A 16,463-nucleotide genomic window follows, 5' to 3' on the forward strand; every position below is an offset into this window, starting at 1 on the left:
AGGGCTCTAGAAATTTCCTAAAGGAGCTTTAGAAATGACTGATCTGTGAACCCCACCTAGGACCAATTAAATCAGGGTCTCTACAGGTTTTTTTTTTTGTTTGTTTTTATTCTCTGGGTCTTTTAAAGCAAGCTTTAGATTTAGCTATTTCTGCCTGCGATGGAACTGGGTTGGGCCCTGTTCTTTGCTGCTCAAGAAGTTTGCTCTTGAGAATAAAAGCAGTTGAATAAATAGGTAGAAACTGATGCAACTTAGATCAAGTTGCATTCCGTTTAGGAATTGAGAGCCCAGCACTGGGAAAGAAGGCGAATGGCTGTGTTGCTTAGTTTACTCAATCTGGGGGGAAACTTGATCATGATTGTTTCTAAGCATTGACCTGGAAACCTGCTCTCACTCTGAGCATTAGAGTGACGCCCCCCTGGAAGATATCCAGCCCAAACACAAAAAAGAGCTCAATAGAAGAGAAGTACCCAGAGACTTCATGTTCAGTCTGATTATTTTCTACCAGGAGGGCTGATAGAAATACCCAGTGTTCCCAACTCCAGGGAAATTTATGTGTTGTTTCAGGAGTACTGGATAATACCTTCCCTGCTTCCTTTTCCCTTCCAAGTCAATTTTCACTGATTAGTACCAAGTTTCCTTCTCTAGGTAATTGCACAATAATATTTAAATATCAGAGTAATTGTGAGAATTAAAAAAATGCTGTAAGTGAAAATGTTTTATAAATTATGAAGTGTTAAGTGTTATTATTAGTTACTTCAGCTTTCTGGAAACTCTCTGGCCTTTCCCTGTAACTTAATTTATTCATTCATTTAGTGAAAACCATTTATTTGATGACCTTATTATATGCCAATTTCTGTGCTAGGTAATGGGGTCACAATGGTGAATTAGCTACAGAGTTCATGGCCTGAAAGGACTTCTATAGTCTAGTGGGGAAAGGGAGACAGACAGGTAACCAGGAATTTATAGTATAGTATAGTATAGTATAGTATAGTATAGTATAGTATAGTATAGTATAGTATAGTATAGTATAGTATAGTATAGTATAGTATAGTATAGTGTCATAACTGAGGAAGCAAAGAGAGAGTTATGAGAACACACAGGAGGGAGACTAAGACTTTGAAGGTCAATAAAGTTTTGACTAAAAAAATAGCATCTAAGGTGAGATCTAAGGGATGAACAGGGATTAATTAGCCAAAGAAGGGCTTGGACGTGATACAGAAATAGGACAAAGTACATGTAAGTAATGGAGGTGAGGGAAAGTATGACATGTATGAAGACCTTATGGGATTTCAGATTGACTAGAACATAAAAAGAGAAAGGCAAGAAGGAGAGACTGGCAGAAACCAGATAATGAAAGCCCTTTTAAGCCATTAAAGAAGAAGGAATTTATCGTGAGGACATCGGAAAGCTACAAGAGTTTTAAACAGAGGAATGATTGTTGGATATTTAGTTTTTGATGGTGTCTGACTATAATGTGGAAAAAGAAGTAGGATAAGGGTGCAGCAAGGGTATTATTTATCTTGATTATGTAAATTTTTTTTCTTTTCTTTTTACTTTATTGTGGTTTAGGTAAAAGTTGACAGCTCAAGTTAATTTCTCATAAAAATTTATGCATATATTGTTTTGTGAAATTAGTTTCATTCCCCACAATGTGACAGTACACTAAGTACCCACCACCAGAGGTTTCCCTGTGTCCTTTGGACCAGTTCCTGTCCTCTTCCTGCCTTCTCATCCTGCTTTTGTACAGGAGCTGCCCATTTGGTCTTGTATATCTGATTGAACTAAGAAGCACATTCCTCACTTGTATTATTTTTTCTTTTATAGTCCTGTCTAATCTTTGCCTGAAGAGTGGGCTTCAGGAATGGTTTTAGTTCTGGGTTAATAGCACATCCAGGGGTTATTGCAGCCTCTGTCAGACCAGTAAGTCTGGTCCTTTTATGTGAATTTGAGTTCTGTTTTACATTTTTCTCCTGCTCTGTCCAGGTCTCTCTGTTGTGTTCCCTGTCAGGGCTGTCATTGGTGTTAGCTGGGCACCATCTAGTTCTTCTGCTCTCAGGCTGGTGGAGTCTCTGCTTCATGTGGTCATTTAGTCCTTTGGGCTAATATTTTCCTTGTGTCTTTGGTTTTCTTTATTCTCTTTTGCTTCAAGTGGGATGGGATCCTTTGATGTATTTTGGATGGCCGCTTGCAAGCTTTTAAGATCTCAGACGCCATTCGCCAAAGTGAAATGCAGAGCACTTTCTTTTTTGTTGTCATTTTAACTACCTTTTTTTTCATTGTTACTGGATTTTGTGTGTGTGTGTGTGCTTTAAGTGGAAGTTTACAGCTCAAGTTTCTCATACAAAAATTTATACACACATTGTTAAGCGACCATAGTTGCTCTCTCTATACTGTGACAGCACACTCCTTCTTTCTACCCTGGATTTCCCAAGTCCATTCAACCAGCTCTTGTCCCTTTCTGCCTTCTCATCTTGCCCCTGGACAGGAACTGCCCATTTAGTCTCATGTGTCTATTTGAACTAAGAAGCACACTCTTCATGAGTACCATTTTATGTCTTATAGTCCAGTCTAATCTTTTTCTGAAGAGTTGGCTTTGGGAATAGTTTTAGTTCTGGGTTAACAGAGAGTCTGGGGGCCATGTCTTCTGGGGTTCCTCTAATCTCAGTCAGACCATTAAGTCTGGTCTTTTTACTAGAATTTGAATTCTGCACCTCAATTTCCTCCTGCTCCATCAGGGACTCTCTGTTGTGTTCCCTGTCAGGGTGGTCATTGGTGGTAGCTGGACATCATCTAGTTCTTCTGGTTTCAGGCTGATGGAGTCTCTGGTTTATGTGGCCTTTTTTGTCTTTTGGGCTAATATTTTCCTTGTGTCTTTGGTGTTCTTCATTCTCCTTTGCTCCAGGTGGATTGGGACCAATTGATATATCTTAGATGGCCACTTGCAAGCTTTTAAGACCCCAGACACCACTCACCAATGTGGGATGCAGAACATTCTCTTAATAAACTTTGTTATGTCAATTGACCTAGATGTCGCCTGAAACCATGGTCCCCAGACCCCTGCCCCTACTACTCTGTCCCTTGAAGTGTTTGGTTGTATTCAGGAAACGTCTTAGCAGGATGCAGAACGTTTTCTTAGTAAATTTTGTAATGCTAGTTGACTTGAATGTCCCCTGAAACTATGGTCCCCAGGCTTGATTATGAAAACTTTGACATCCTCTTAAATTTTGCACTTGAGGCAAGTCCCTGCTCACCTCTCACTGGTCAGAGTTCTGTAGAGAAACAGAACCAGTGATATATAGAGAGAGAGAGACAGAGAGAGAGAGAAAGAGATTTATTTCAATTAATTGGCTCAAGTGATTGTGGGGTGACTGGCAAGTCCAAAATCTGTAGGTCAGGTGATAGGCTGGAGATTCCTCCAGGCTTTTACCCTAAGAGCCATAGGTCAGGTGATGAGAAGAATAAGAATGAAGTAAAGTTATGTCAAAATATCTATTTATAGCCTGGAAGCAGAACACACCCCAGGGAATATATATATCAAGGTCCTCACAGAAAGTGATTACATAATATTATATTAAAAGTAAGATCATTACATTACATTATGGAAGTTAATCTGCTCCACCCAAGTCCAACCAATTTAATCACATGTAACTACTCTGTAATAGCACAAGTAACTACTCCATAACAGCAACCAGACTAGTGTCTGGCCAAACAATCAGGAACCATAGCTTGGCCAAGTTGACACACAAAACCATCACACTCTGTCATGACAGAATTAATAAAACTACGTGGCACCAGGGATATCATTACTGATGTCAGATGGACCCTGACCGAAAGCAGAGAATACCAGAAAGATGTTTACCTGTGTTTTATCGACTATGCTAAGGCATTCAACCGTGTGGATCATAACATATTATGGATAACATTGTGGAGAATGGGAATTCCAAAATACTTAATTATGCCCCAGAGGAATCTGTACATGGATCAAGAGGCATTCAAACAGAACAAGGGGATACTGCATGGTTTAAAGTCAGGAAAGGTGTATGTCAGGGTTGTATCCTTTCACCATACCTATTCAGTCTGTATACTGAGCAAATAATCCCAGAAATTGGACTATATGAAGAAGAATGGGGCATCAGGATTGGAAGAAGACTCATTAACAACCTGCGTTATGCAGATGACACAACCTTGCTTGCTGAAAGTGAAGAGGACTTGAAGCACTTACTGATGAAGATCAAAGACCACAGCCTTCAGTATGGATTACACCTCAACATAAAAACAAACAAAAAAAAACAAACCCACTGCAGTCGAGTCAATTCCGACTCATAGCGACCCTATAGAACAGAGTAGAACTGCCCCATAGATTTTCCAAGGAGCGCCTGGATGATTTGAACTGCCGGCCTGTTGGTTAGCAGCTGTAGCACTTAACCACTATACTACCAGGGTTTCCACCTCAACATAAAGAAAACAAAAATCCTCACAACTGGACCAATAAGCAACATCATGATAAATGGAGAAAAGATTGAGGTTGTCAAGGATTTCATTTTACCTGGATCCACAATCAGCACCCATGGAAACAGCAGTCAAGAAGTCAAAAGACACATTGCATTGGGCAAACCAGCTTCAAGGGATCTCTTTAAAGTGTCGAAAAGCCAAGATGGCACCTTGAGGACTAAGGGTGGGCCTTACCTAAGCCATGGTGTTTTCAGTCGCATCATATGCACGCAAAAGCTAAACAATGAATGAGAAAGACCAAAGAAGAATCGATGCCTTTGAATTGTGGTGTTGGTGAAGAATATTGCATATACCATGGACTGCCAAAAGAATGGACAAATCTGTCTTGGAAGAAATACAACCAGAATGCTCCTTAGAAGCAAGGATGGCAAGACTACATTTCACATACTTTGGACATGTTATCAGGAGGGATCAGTCCCTGGAGAAGGACATCATCCTTGGTAAAGTAGAGGGTCAGTGAAAAAGAGGATGACCCTCAATGAGATGGATTGACACAGTGGCTGCAACAGTGGGCTCAAGCATAGCAACAATTGTGGGGATGACGCAGGACCGGGCAGTCTTTCGTTCTGTTATACCTATGTTCACTATGAGTCGAAACTGACTCGACGGCACCTAACAACAACAACAACAGTATGATCGGATATGTAACAGGAGAGAGAAGAAAAGTCAATGTTGAATCTAGGGTTCTGGTTTGGGCAACTACATAGATACTGAGGTCATTAATTGAGATAGTGAACTTTTCACAAAAGGGATAGCAGGTTTGGGACAAAGTTAATGAATTTAGTTTTGGACATGTTGCATCTTAGATGTCGTTGGAACATCTAAGTGGAGCTATAAAGCAGTTATTTGGAAATATTTAAAGCTCAGAGGAAATGTTTGGGCTGTAGCTACGGATCAGGGGCTATTAGTATATGGATAGTAATTAAACTGTGAATATAGGTAAGATAACTAAGAGATACTAAGGATTAAGGTAAAAAGATGGCCTAGTGCAAAAGTCTAAGGAACACCAGCATTTAAAAGACAGGCAAAGAGGAAAAGCTCACAAATGAAACTAAGAAGGAACGGCCAAAGTGGTAGTAGTGGTATTTTGGATACCAAGAAGATCTCAAGAAGGAGTAAATGGTCCACAGTGACAAATGTTTTTGAGTAGGCAGTTGAGATTAGGATGAAAAATGCCGTTAAATAGGGAAGTCATTGATACAATGCTATCAGTCCTGGTAGACTGGTGAAGGCTGAAGCCTGATTGAAGTAGGCTGAGAAGTGAATAAGAGGTAAGAAAGTGAGAACATTAAGCATTTATAGCTGGAAGGTGACATGGAGTCGAGAGAGGATATTAAGCATGTTTGAATATTATTAGGAAGAATACAGGAGAGAAAGACACTGAAGATACAAGATAAAAAGTGTATAATCAGTATGAAAGCGTACATGGAAGAACCATCTTTGGACAGCATGAGGAACATCACCTCTACTCTAATGGAAGAGAGGAGAAGATAGGTGTGGATAGAGGAATTTGAAAATTTGGTGGCAGGAAGTTGAGGCAGTCTCCATGTGACAGCTTCTATTTTCCTTGAAGTGGAAGACATCATCTACTAGAGGGAAGAGATAATAGAGAAACTCAAAGTCTCTGCTCATCTTCCTTAGTTAAGTGGCTTTAAAATTGAAGAGTGACTTTGTAGAGTTGATTACAGAGCCTTCCTTTTATCATTCCTGTGTCACTATTAGGAGCTCTGGTGGGGCAGTGGTTAAAGCACTCTGCCGCTAACCAGAAGGTTGGTGGTTCGAACCCGCCAGCTACTCTGAGGGAGAAAGATGTGGCAGTCTGCTTATGTAAAGATTTACAGTCTTGGGAACCCTATGGGGCTGTTCTACTCTATGCTACAGGGTCGCTATTGACTCAATGGCAGTGTTTTTTTTGGTGTCACTATTGTGACCAGCATTACTGAAGTTTTATGGTTTCTTTCTAGGATTATTTTTAGTCTCAGGAGCAATCTGTTTCCTATCCAAAATCCTCCTCTTGTCTAGGTACCTGTCTATCTTCCCACTTGACTTCAAAAGGATCAGCATTCTTTCCCTGCTCTATCATTTTTATCAACAGTTAAGAATGAATGGTGTTATAGGAAAAGATGATATTTGGAGAAGCTTTGGGAAAACTGAGAGGACAAATGAAGAAAAAGCGGTAGAGTGAAACTTACTGAGAATAATGAAGAAATTAGAAAGTTAAAAATCAAAAAGAAAACCCAAACCCGTTGCCACTGAGTCGATTCCAACTCATAGCAACCCTATAGGACAGAGTAGAACTGTCCCATAGGATTTCCAAGGATCGTCTGGTGGATTTGAACTGCTAACCATTTGGTTAGCAGCTGAGCTCTTGACCACCGTGCCACCAGGGTACCAGAAAGTTAAAGGAGAGAAAAAAGGTAAGGAAATTCAGGGCATTCTGTTGTGTATAGATATTGGGAAATGCCTCTGGTTACTGAGGAGCCCTGGTGGCACAGTGGTTAAGAGCTATGGCAGCTAACCAAAAAGGCCAGCAGTTTTAACCCACCCAGCCATTCCACAGGAGAAAAGGCTGGGTGATCTGCTCCCCTGAAGATTACAGCCTAGGAAACCCTATGGGGCAGTTCTACTTTGTCCTATAGGGTCGCTATGAGTCAGAATTGACGTAACGGCAACCAATTTGTTTTGTTTTACTGATTACTAAGAGAGGCATCTTTGGCAGAGGATCTACTAAAGGGGTACCTTACTGGAGTTGGGAAATCCATTAAGGAAGAAAGTATGTACGTCTGGGAGGGTACCAAGATGGAGTCTTCCCATTGATTTTAATTGAATTTAATAAACGAAAAAAATAACACTATCTGTTAATTATAAAAGTAATACCAGCTCATTGTTGGTAATTTGGAAAAAGAAAATAAAAGGGAAAATAAGGACATAAAATTCACCTATAATTAGCTATGGTTTGTTGTTATGTGCCGTCAAGTTGATCCTGTCTCATAGCTCACAGAGTAGAGCTGCCCCATAGGGTTTCTGAAATCCTTGTGGGAGCAAATTGCCAGGTCTTTTCTCCCGTGGAGAGGCTAGTGGGTTCTAACCACCAACCGTTCCGTTAGCAGTTGAGTGCTTAACCGTTGTACCACCAGGGCTCCTTAATTGGCTGTGGAGATGTGGGTAGAGAATAAAGATGTGAGTTAAGAGAGACAGAATGAGATAAAAAACACAAATGGTATAGATTTTTTTTCTTTCTTTTTTTTTTTTTTTTTGTAGGAATGGTACATAGTGGCTAGAGAATAGAGTACCTAATGGGGAATAATGAAACATGAAGTGGGAATTGGTAGGCTGAGATGAGTTCCTCTGAGGACAGGAGCCGTGTCTTTTCACTTGTGTTCCCAGTAGTGTCCAGCATATTGTACGATGCAAGAATAAGTGAATGAGATGCGTGTTTAAGAGCACAGATTTTTTTAGTCAAACAGGCCTCAGGTCAAAAATCTAATTTCTGGCACTTTTAAGCTCTGCGAGCTTGTACAAGCTGCACAAATGCCTTTATCTTCTATTTCTTTGTGTGTAAAATGGAGATAAAACCAGATACTGTTTAGTCTGTTCTAATTCATGGCAACCCCATGTATGTTGGCATAGAACTGTGTGCTCCAAAGGGGTTTTAATGGCTGTTTTTTTTTTTTTTTTTTTCCTGGAAATAGGTCACCAGGCCTTTCTTGTGAGGGGCTTCTGGGTTGACTAGTACATATTTTGTTAGGTTAAATTATCTAATGTATGTAAATGCTTAACACATATATAATAGTAAACCTTCAACAGGTGATGGTGAGAATAGCCATCATCATAATAGTGAATTTGGGAAGGCCTTTTATGCCAGGAGTTTGGATTTATTAGATAAATCCTGGAAAGAAAGTTTTAATTTGGCATCAGATTAGAAAAGGGAGAGACCAGGAACTGACAGACTAGTTGGTGGCCATTTTAATAGTCTAGGCTAGAAGTTGTGAGGCCCTGGACGAGAATGGTAGCTGTTTTGATGCAAAGGAGAGGGCAGGTAGGAAATAAATTGAAGAGATAGGATTAATTTTTAAAAAGTTAGTAACATATCAGATATGAAGATGGAGAAAGAAGAGTGATGAGTCAAAGATGGCTTCCATTTCTGTGATTACATGAAAGCATGAACAGATGTCTTCCTTAACAATTGACCGTTTTATTCTTCTGGTGGATCTCATAATTTTTATAACTCCAAAATCAGGAAGTGTAAGTCAATCTTCTCTTTAGAAATTTACCAGTCGCTCTCAGGTGCCAACTCTTTGTCCTAAGCGTTGATGTACTTAATATGCTAAATGAAACATTAAGCACTTCATTTGTGTATCTACTGCAGTTGTGTTTACAATGGGAAGCAAGATGTACAAAAAACCACCACCTGAAGGAAACATAGTGGCTCAAGTTGCCAAATGTGTCTGGGTAAGTCCACGAATTGTTTACCTGACTTTTTTGGTCAGAGATGCTATGATGAGCGTATGGCCTTCAAACATGGGTATGCATTTTTCCCAATGACCTTTGTTCTACTTCAGTGAACTTTGCCAAGCTGAGATCAGTCTTCCTTTGTTCCTCTACTCAACCATTAAATAAAAAAATAATGTAACCACTTTTTTAATTGTCAAAAAAATCTTCTGAAGTGTATTTATATATGGCAGGAAATAGGAGAGATAAAACTATGTCTGAAATTCAATGGCTCATGAGATCAAAGAGTAAGTGACCCAAAGCATGTGTGTTTGAGGGAAAGGATAATGAATTGGAAAAGACGGGGGATCGTTTCTCTTTGTCTTTCCTCTGATATCCATACCCTTCCCTAGTTTGCTATTTCCAACCGTTTCAAGAATCGTTCTGGGGACATTCCAAAGAGACAGCACTGGTTGGACTGGGCAGCTGAGAAATACCCGGTAAGTTGGAACTGTAGAAACATCTCGTGGCTCCGTGGAGTCTTTCCTAATGTTCAAACTGATGCCCTCCTTCTGCGTTTAGCCTCTTCTCTTACTTCTTCCTCTAAGCAAGAAAGCCATGTGTGGAACTTCTGGCAATTTGGTCTGTTCCTTCTTCTCCTTCTTGCAGAAACAGCTCATTATGGATGTGAAAGCACTGACCAGGATACTATTCCTTTATATTCCATTGCCCATGTTCTGGGCTCTCTTGGATCAGCAGGTAAGAGGAGTGTTTCTCTTGAGAGCTACTCCTTCTCCCAGCCTCTTCCCTCACAGTAAAGGGATTTCTGATAACAGCATCTGTTGGCCCTAGGGTTCACGGTGGACTTTGCAAGCCACCAGGATGGATGGGAATTTGGTAAGTAGAAAAGTCTCCCTAGAAGTCTATTATTTTCTTTATTATCCATATTAAGAAAGTTTATTTTTGTTTTTGCCTGAAAACTTACATAAAATCATTAGGGAGATACTGTTAGCCTGAAGGCAAAGATAAAGAAAGCTAGTGTAGAAATAACAGCTAGAATTTTGTCTTTAGAAATCAGCATAAGGATGGGAAATGTTTAAGTGTATACAAGGAAGTATTGAAAGTACAGCAAAGAGAGTTGTACAGACCTGGGATAGTGATTGTTTTTCCCATCTAAGCCCAGACCTGGGGTACAGCGAAGACAGGTTTTATTAGCTCTACTACACATTGGTTCCATCTCAAGCAGGAGTAACAGCAGAGGACCTGGAAGTGAGATAGTTTGTATGCAGGATGGGAAAATTGTGAACATTATTTTCTCTTTTTCCTATCTCCATGCTTTGGCTCACTCAAATAAGGTACCATCTCTGCTCTCAATTGTTCTGCTTCCTAGATTATTGCATTATTTTTCTTTCTTCTCAGAAGTGAAGAGGGCAGAGTGGGATAATGCAGGGGTCATATTAGCCAATCCATTTGGAGCCTGTCAGATATGATTGTACTTTTTCCTTTCCTCTGGGTGTTCAGGATTTACTAGGGTGGTCCTCTTGAAAACCCCTGGAGAATGACTTTGGAAACATTGTTCTGGGATTGGAAGTGTTCACCCTAACCGTAATGTCTTCCCTTCTCAACACTACCATCTCCAACTGCAGTCACTGAGATTAACAGAATACGCCAACTCTGTTGGAGGCCTGATGGCATAGTGGTTAAGAGATCGGCTGCTAACCAAAAGGCCAGCAGTTCAAATCCACTGGCCGCTCCTTGGAAACTCTATGCGGCAGTTCTGCTCTGTCCTGTAGGGTGGCTATGAGCTGGAATCAACTCAACGGCAATGGGTTTGGTTTTCAGTTCTCTCTCAAGCTAAGGAAAGCATAATCATAGAAAAGAATATTCTCCTTAGGCCCATCTGTCTTCAGCAGACATAGCCAGAAGCTATCTCCAGTCTGTTCCCCATCAGCACATACCTTGACAGGCAAGATAGTGCTCTCAAACCAAAGACATGATGGATTTTCTCTTATATGTGTATCACCTGCTACTTAGCAATACTGTTGATCTAGGCTTTTCTCATCTTCTGCCATACTCTAAATATAATTTATTATAATATTTCAGGGTTTTTTTGTGCTTCAGCCTGACCAGATGCAAGTAAGTTTCCTCTCCATAGCCATGGAGATCTATTTCTGTCCTCATCTAAACACCTACTTGTAGTTATTAAGATTAATAATAATAATATTTTGATGCTTTTCTCCTTGTATGCTGAGGAGGGCCAAGCGTAAGGATAAGAACATTCTCCTTGAGCCTACACCTTCACCTTAACATCCCCTGTTAAATAATACTCTGTGTTTTTACGCAAGTAATGTGTGCCTTCTGTTTTTTTGCCAGCCACGCCCTCCCGCCTTAAGATATTTTCATAAGCACCACTGTGCCAATTTTTTTTACTTGTTGCTGTAAAAAAAATTAAGCATAGGGCGCTTACAAAATACCTCGTGGGGGAGGGTGCAGTTGGCAAACAAATGTAGAAGGCATGTACTATTTGCATAAAAATATGGTAGGTCCTGCCCAGTTCCAAGGAGACCACATGGGTAAAGTATAAGCATTAGAGAACTACCACACAATACAGCAATCCCGCTTCTTGGAATATATCCTAGAGAAATAAGAGCCCTCACACAAACAGATATATGCACACCCATATTCATAGTAGCACTGTTTACAATAGCAAAAAGATGGAAACAATCAAGGGGCCCATCAACGGATGAATGGATAAATAAATTATGGTATATTCACATAGTGGAATACCACACAACGATTAAGAACAATGATGGATCCGTGAAACATCTCATAACATGGAGGAAGCTGGAAGGTATTATGCTGAGTGAAATTAGTCAGTTGCAAAAGGACAAATATTGTATGAGACCACTACTATAAGAACTCAAGCAAAAGTTTAAGCACAGAAGAAAATGTTCTTTGATGGTTACGAGGGTGGGGAGGGAAGAAGAGGGGTATTCACTAATTAGATAATAGACAAGAACTATTTTAGGTGAAGGGAAAGACAGCACACAATACAGAGGAGGTCAGCACAATTGGACTAAACCAAAAGCAAAGAAATGACCTGAATACAACCAAATGCTTCAAAGGCCAGAGCAGCAGTGACAGGGGCCTGGGGACGATGGTTTTAGAGGACATCTAGGTCAATTGGCATAGCAAAGTGTATTAAGAAAATGGTCTACATCCCACTTTGATGAGTGGCGTCTGGGGTCTTAAATGCTAACAAGTAGTCAGCTAAGATGCATTAATTGGTCTAAACCCGTCTGGAGCAAAGGAGGATGAAGAACACTGAAGACACAGGTAAATATTAGCCCAAGAGAGAGAAAGGACCACATAAACCAGAGGCTACATCAGCTTGAGACCGGAAGAACTAGATGGTGCCCAGCTACCACAGATGACTGCCCTGTCAGAGAACACAACAGAGAATCCCTGATGGAGCAGGAGAACAGTGGGATGCAGACCTCAAATTCTCGTGAAAAGACCAGACTTAATGGTCTGACTGAGACTACAGGGATCCCAGAGGTCATGGTCCCTGGACCCTCTGTTAGCCCGAGACTGGAACCATTCCTGATGCTAACTTTTCAGACAGGGATTGGACTGGACTATGAGACAAAAAAAGATACTGATGAGGAGTGAGCTTCTTGGCTCAAGTAGACACGTGAGACTATGTGGGCAGCTCCTGTCTGGAGGCGAGATGAGAAGGCGGAGGGGCACAAGAGTGGGTTGAATGGACAAAGAGGAGGAGTGTGCTGTCTCAGGGGAGAGCAGCTAAGAGTACATAGCAAGGTGTGTATAAGTTTTTGTATGAGAGACTGACTTGATTTGTAAGCTTTCACTTAAAGTGCAATAAATAAAAAATAAACTATAAGCATTGGAATTTTTCCATGCCAAGGTGGTATAGTGAAAATATTGTCAACAAAAGTTTAAAGCTTTGTTTTGTGAGCAATGAAGTCAGAATCTCTGTTGATTGCTGACTCCCAGTTCTTTTCTTATTCTCTTGTTCAACCATCCCCAATTCTTCCTTCTCTCCTTCCTTTCTCCTGGCCACGACATTTTCCCTTGGACTATGGTGCTGAGGAAGATAAATGAAAATGGGAGGAAAGAGCTACCAATATGATTGGCAAAAAAACTTTAGCTCAGAATGAAACTGGCCTCTTGTAATATTCGGAAGCAAAGGTGTTATATAAAGGAAATAGGGTCTTGGGTGTAAAGGGCCTGGGAGATGTGGGATCATTCTGTACGTAATACGATGAAAGTATGTGTGATGTGAGAGAGTATACAAGCAAGTGATAGAACACTTGTAACTAGCCCTCCTTACTACGGTGTTACAGGTGCTAAACCCTCTTCTGGTTCTTGTCTTCATCCCGTTGTTTGACATTTGCATTTATCGTCTGATCTCCAAGTGTGGAATTAACTTCTCGTAAGTGCTCACTGTACCTCTCTTATTCCAAACTGGCTCAATCTTTGCTCAGTTTGACAAAGATTCAATGTTAGTACTTTTCTACTTGGTGATGATCGGTTTTGCTTTCACGTTTGTCTGCTCCATTTTGTCTGTGTTAGACTAAGTGCCTGTTAATATACTGGAGGGTGGGGACTAGATCTAAGTGATTTTTATTACTGCAGACCTAGCTGTGCCATGTTGAGGGAGTAGGTCCAGGTGTCACAGAAAGTCAAAAGTATGTGAGATTAGGCTCTTAAACCAACTCGTTGCTTTGTTCTTGAATGCAGCCTTTTTAAAACGGTCTAAAGACTTTGATGGCAATTAATCCCTTTAAATCTCCATTGTCCTACGAAACAAATAGGAGACCTGGCAGATGTGGGGATAGACTTATTCCTAATTACTGCTTTTTTTCCCGTTCTAAATAGAAGTGTTATTCTTTGTAAAATTTGACAGAGGAGTGTTTCAAGCCTCCTCTCATCACTGATTTAATAATAATTTCCTTTTGATGACCAAGTTGCCATATTGAAATGGCCTTTCGTCATTTACTCAGTCACTGAACAGATATTATTGAAGTCAGCACCAAGTGCCATGTAAATCAAGCACAAATCTTGCCCTCAATGTGCTTACTGTTTAGTAAGGGAGCTAGAGCATATGCCTGCATAACCATTATTTCACAAGGTAGAATATCTAAGTACCCTGAGAAAGGAAGAGATCAAAGTGCCAGGGAGGTTTAGAGAAGGAGGAGAGTGCTTCCTGCTGGCAAAGCTTGGAGAGATTTCCCAAGGATAGGAAAATGAGGTAATGCATGTAAAGCTTTTTATACAGCACCTGGCATACTGTAAATAATAAATCTGAGCCATATTACCATTATTTGGTCATTATGGCATAACGGATAGGAGGAACATAATAAGCAAAGGTAGAGGTGGGAAGAAATTGTACATCACAGAGAAGAGTAGTTCAATGTGGCTTAAGTAGAGGGAAGAAGAAGGATGTGTGAAGGTGAGCTCTAGGAAATACTTTGAAAAGGAATTAGGACCAAATCAGGAAGGGCCTTTACTAGTTGGCTAAGGAGTTATTTTATCCTTTATGAAGTTTAAATATAATTGTCTCTCCCTTTCCTCTGCAGATCAATCAGGAAAATGGCTGTTGGTATGATCCTGGCATGCCTGGCATTTGCAGTTGCTGCAGCTGTAGAGATAAAAACAGATGTGAGTATTATAATAAAGCTTACATTCCACGAGGGCAGAACCGTATCTATCTTCTTCACCACTCTGTCTTGTTCCGTATTGACTCCCTGGCATTTAGCACAAACCGAAACCAACCAGTTACGGTTGAGTCGAATTGACTTTTGGCAACCCCATGTGTGTCGGAGAAGTATGTTCCGGGAAGTTTTCATGACTGTGACCTTTCGGAAGCAGATCACCAAGTTTTTCTTCCAAGGGACCTTTGGTTAGGCTCAAACCAGCAACCTTTTGTAATCCAGCTCTCAACTGTTTGGGACACCCAGGGACTCCTGCCACTTAGCACAGTACCTCTTATATGTTGTTATTAGCTTCCGTCCAGTCAACCCCAGACTCGTGGTGACCCCATGAACAACAGGATTGGACCATTGTGATCAGGGTTTTCGCTGACTGATTTTTGCAAGCAGATCACCAGACCTTTGTTCCCAGTCTGTCTTAGTCTGGAAGCTACACTGAAACCTGTCCAGCATCATAGCTACACACAAGCCTCTACTGACAGACAGGTGGTGGCTGCATACGAGGACCATGGGCCAGGCCTCCCACACAGAAGGCGAGAATTCTACCACCGAACCACCGCTGCCCTCACCTATTATATAGGAAGCGCTTATAAGTATTTGTGGTAATGAATAGATAAAGGGTTAGTGGTCCAATGCGAAATGAGGCCCACCTCCCACCTGAGTGATTCAGAGTATATTGTCAGAGGATTCCCAGACACTAATATCCAAGATATCTAGCCATCTCTTGGGCATCACAAGCTTATGTGACACCTTGCTAGACATTCAACAAATACCTTTTGACAGATTGAACAGCCATTATTTGGAAAGAAAGTATGAGGCCACAGTTCAGTCAAAAACATGCAGTTTGCTACCCGGCATTGGTAATTGCTTCATTGTTTCCCCCCTTGCCATTGCCTTCAGAGTCTTCTAAGCCAAATACTCTTCCTCGGGAGTAAACTGTCCTCTTGGCTAGCTGCACTAGGCAGTTAGAGACAGGACTGTGATAGGTGTTCTCATTGTATCAGAAGGGTTATTTCTTGGTGATTCTGACATGTGTTCTCTGTCCTAAGGAAATAGCCCCACCCCAGGCGGGTCCCCAAGAGGTTTTCCTACAGGTCTTGAATCTGGCAGATGATGAGGTAAAGGTGACAGTGCTGGGAGATAACAACAGTTCTCTGTTGGAAGAGTCCATCAAGTCCTTTCAGGTGAGGTATGGCCCTAAATGAACTAGAAACATATTCAAAGTGTGTGTGTGTGTGTGTATGTGTGTTTCATGGCCAGCACAGCTGTTTGGATTTACCTGCTGAAGTAACAGCACAATGTAGTGGTTAAGACCATGGACTTATGGCGTCAAACTGGCTCAGTTGAATTCCTGGTTCTGCCTCTTTCTAGCTATATAAGACCCTGAAACCTCAGTTTCCCAATCTGTAAAATGGCAATAATTTTTATGCCATAGGCTGATAAGTGTTATATGTGAAGAGCTGAGCATCACATCTGGCACACCGTAAGCTCTCAATGGGTTATAATTTATTGTTGTTCTCATTATTTCAAACTGCCTCTGAATTCACAGGTACTCTGGCAGGGTTTGTCTTGCATATTTTCATATCATTCATGTAAATATTGCAAAATACCTATTTTAAAATATTGTTTTTTAATAACAAAAGTAATGTACATTTACTGTTGAAATTGAGGGATATATAGAAAGACATAAAAATCATCCGTAATTCCATCACCCAAAGGTAATCAGAGCATTTTAGTATAATTGAATAAATAAACTAATTTCTAAAGAGCTCTCCAACTCTG

General features: G+C 40.7%; 1 protein-coding gene across 1 annotated transcript in view; it reads left to right on the forward strand.

Annotated features, from left to right (window-relative positions):
* Positions 1–16,463, forward strand: part of SLC15A2 (solute carrier family 15 member 2) — a 46,591-nt gene that overhangs the window by 14,054 nt on the left and 16,074 nt on the right. The window contains exons 8-15 of the mRNA XM_003412967.4: positions 8,885–8,967; positions 9,360–9,446; positions 9,616–9,705; positions 9,799–9,843; positions 11,050–11,082; positions 13,314–13,402; positions 14,550–14,631; positions 15,731–15,865. Coding sequence (XP_003413015.2) covers positions 8,885–8,967; positions 9,360–9,446; positions 9,616–9,705; positions 9,799–9,843; positions 11,050–11,082; positions 13,314–13,402; positions 14,550–14,631; positions 15,731–15,865 — 644 coding nt within the window. The remainder of the gene's footprint in view (positions 1–8,884; positions 8,968–9,359; positions 9,447–9,615; positions 9,706–9,798; positions 9,844–11,049; positions 11,083–13,313; positions 13,403–14,549; positions 14,632–15,730; positions 15,866–16,463) is intronic.

The sequence above is a fragment of the Loxodonta africana genome, chromosome 1 (genome assembly GCF_030014295.1).
Source record: "Loxodonta africana isolate mLoxAfr1 chromosome 1, mLoxAfr1.hap2, whole genome shotgun sequence".
NCBI classification, from domain to species: Eukaryota; Metazoa; Chordata; class Mammalia; order Proboscidea; family Elephantidae; genus Loxodonta; species Loxodonta africana.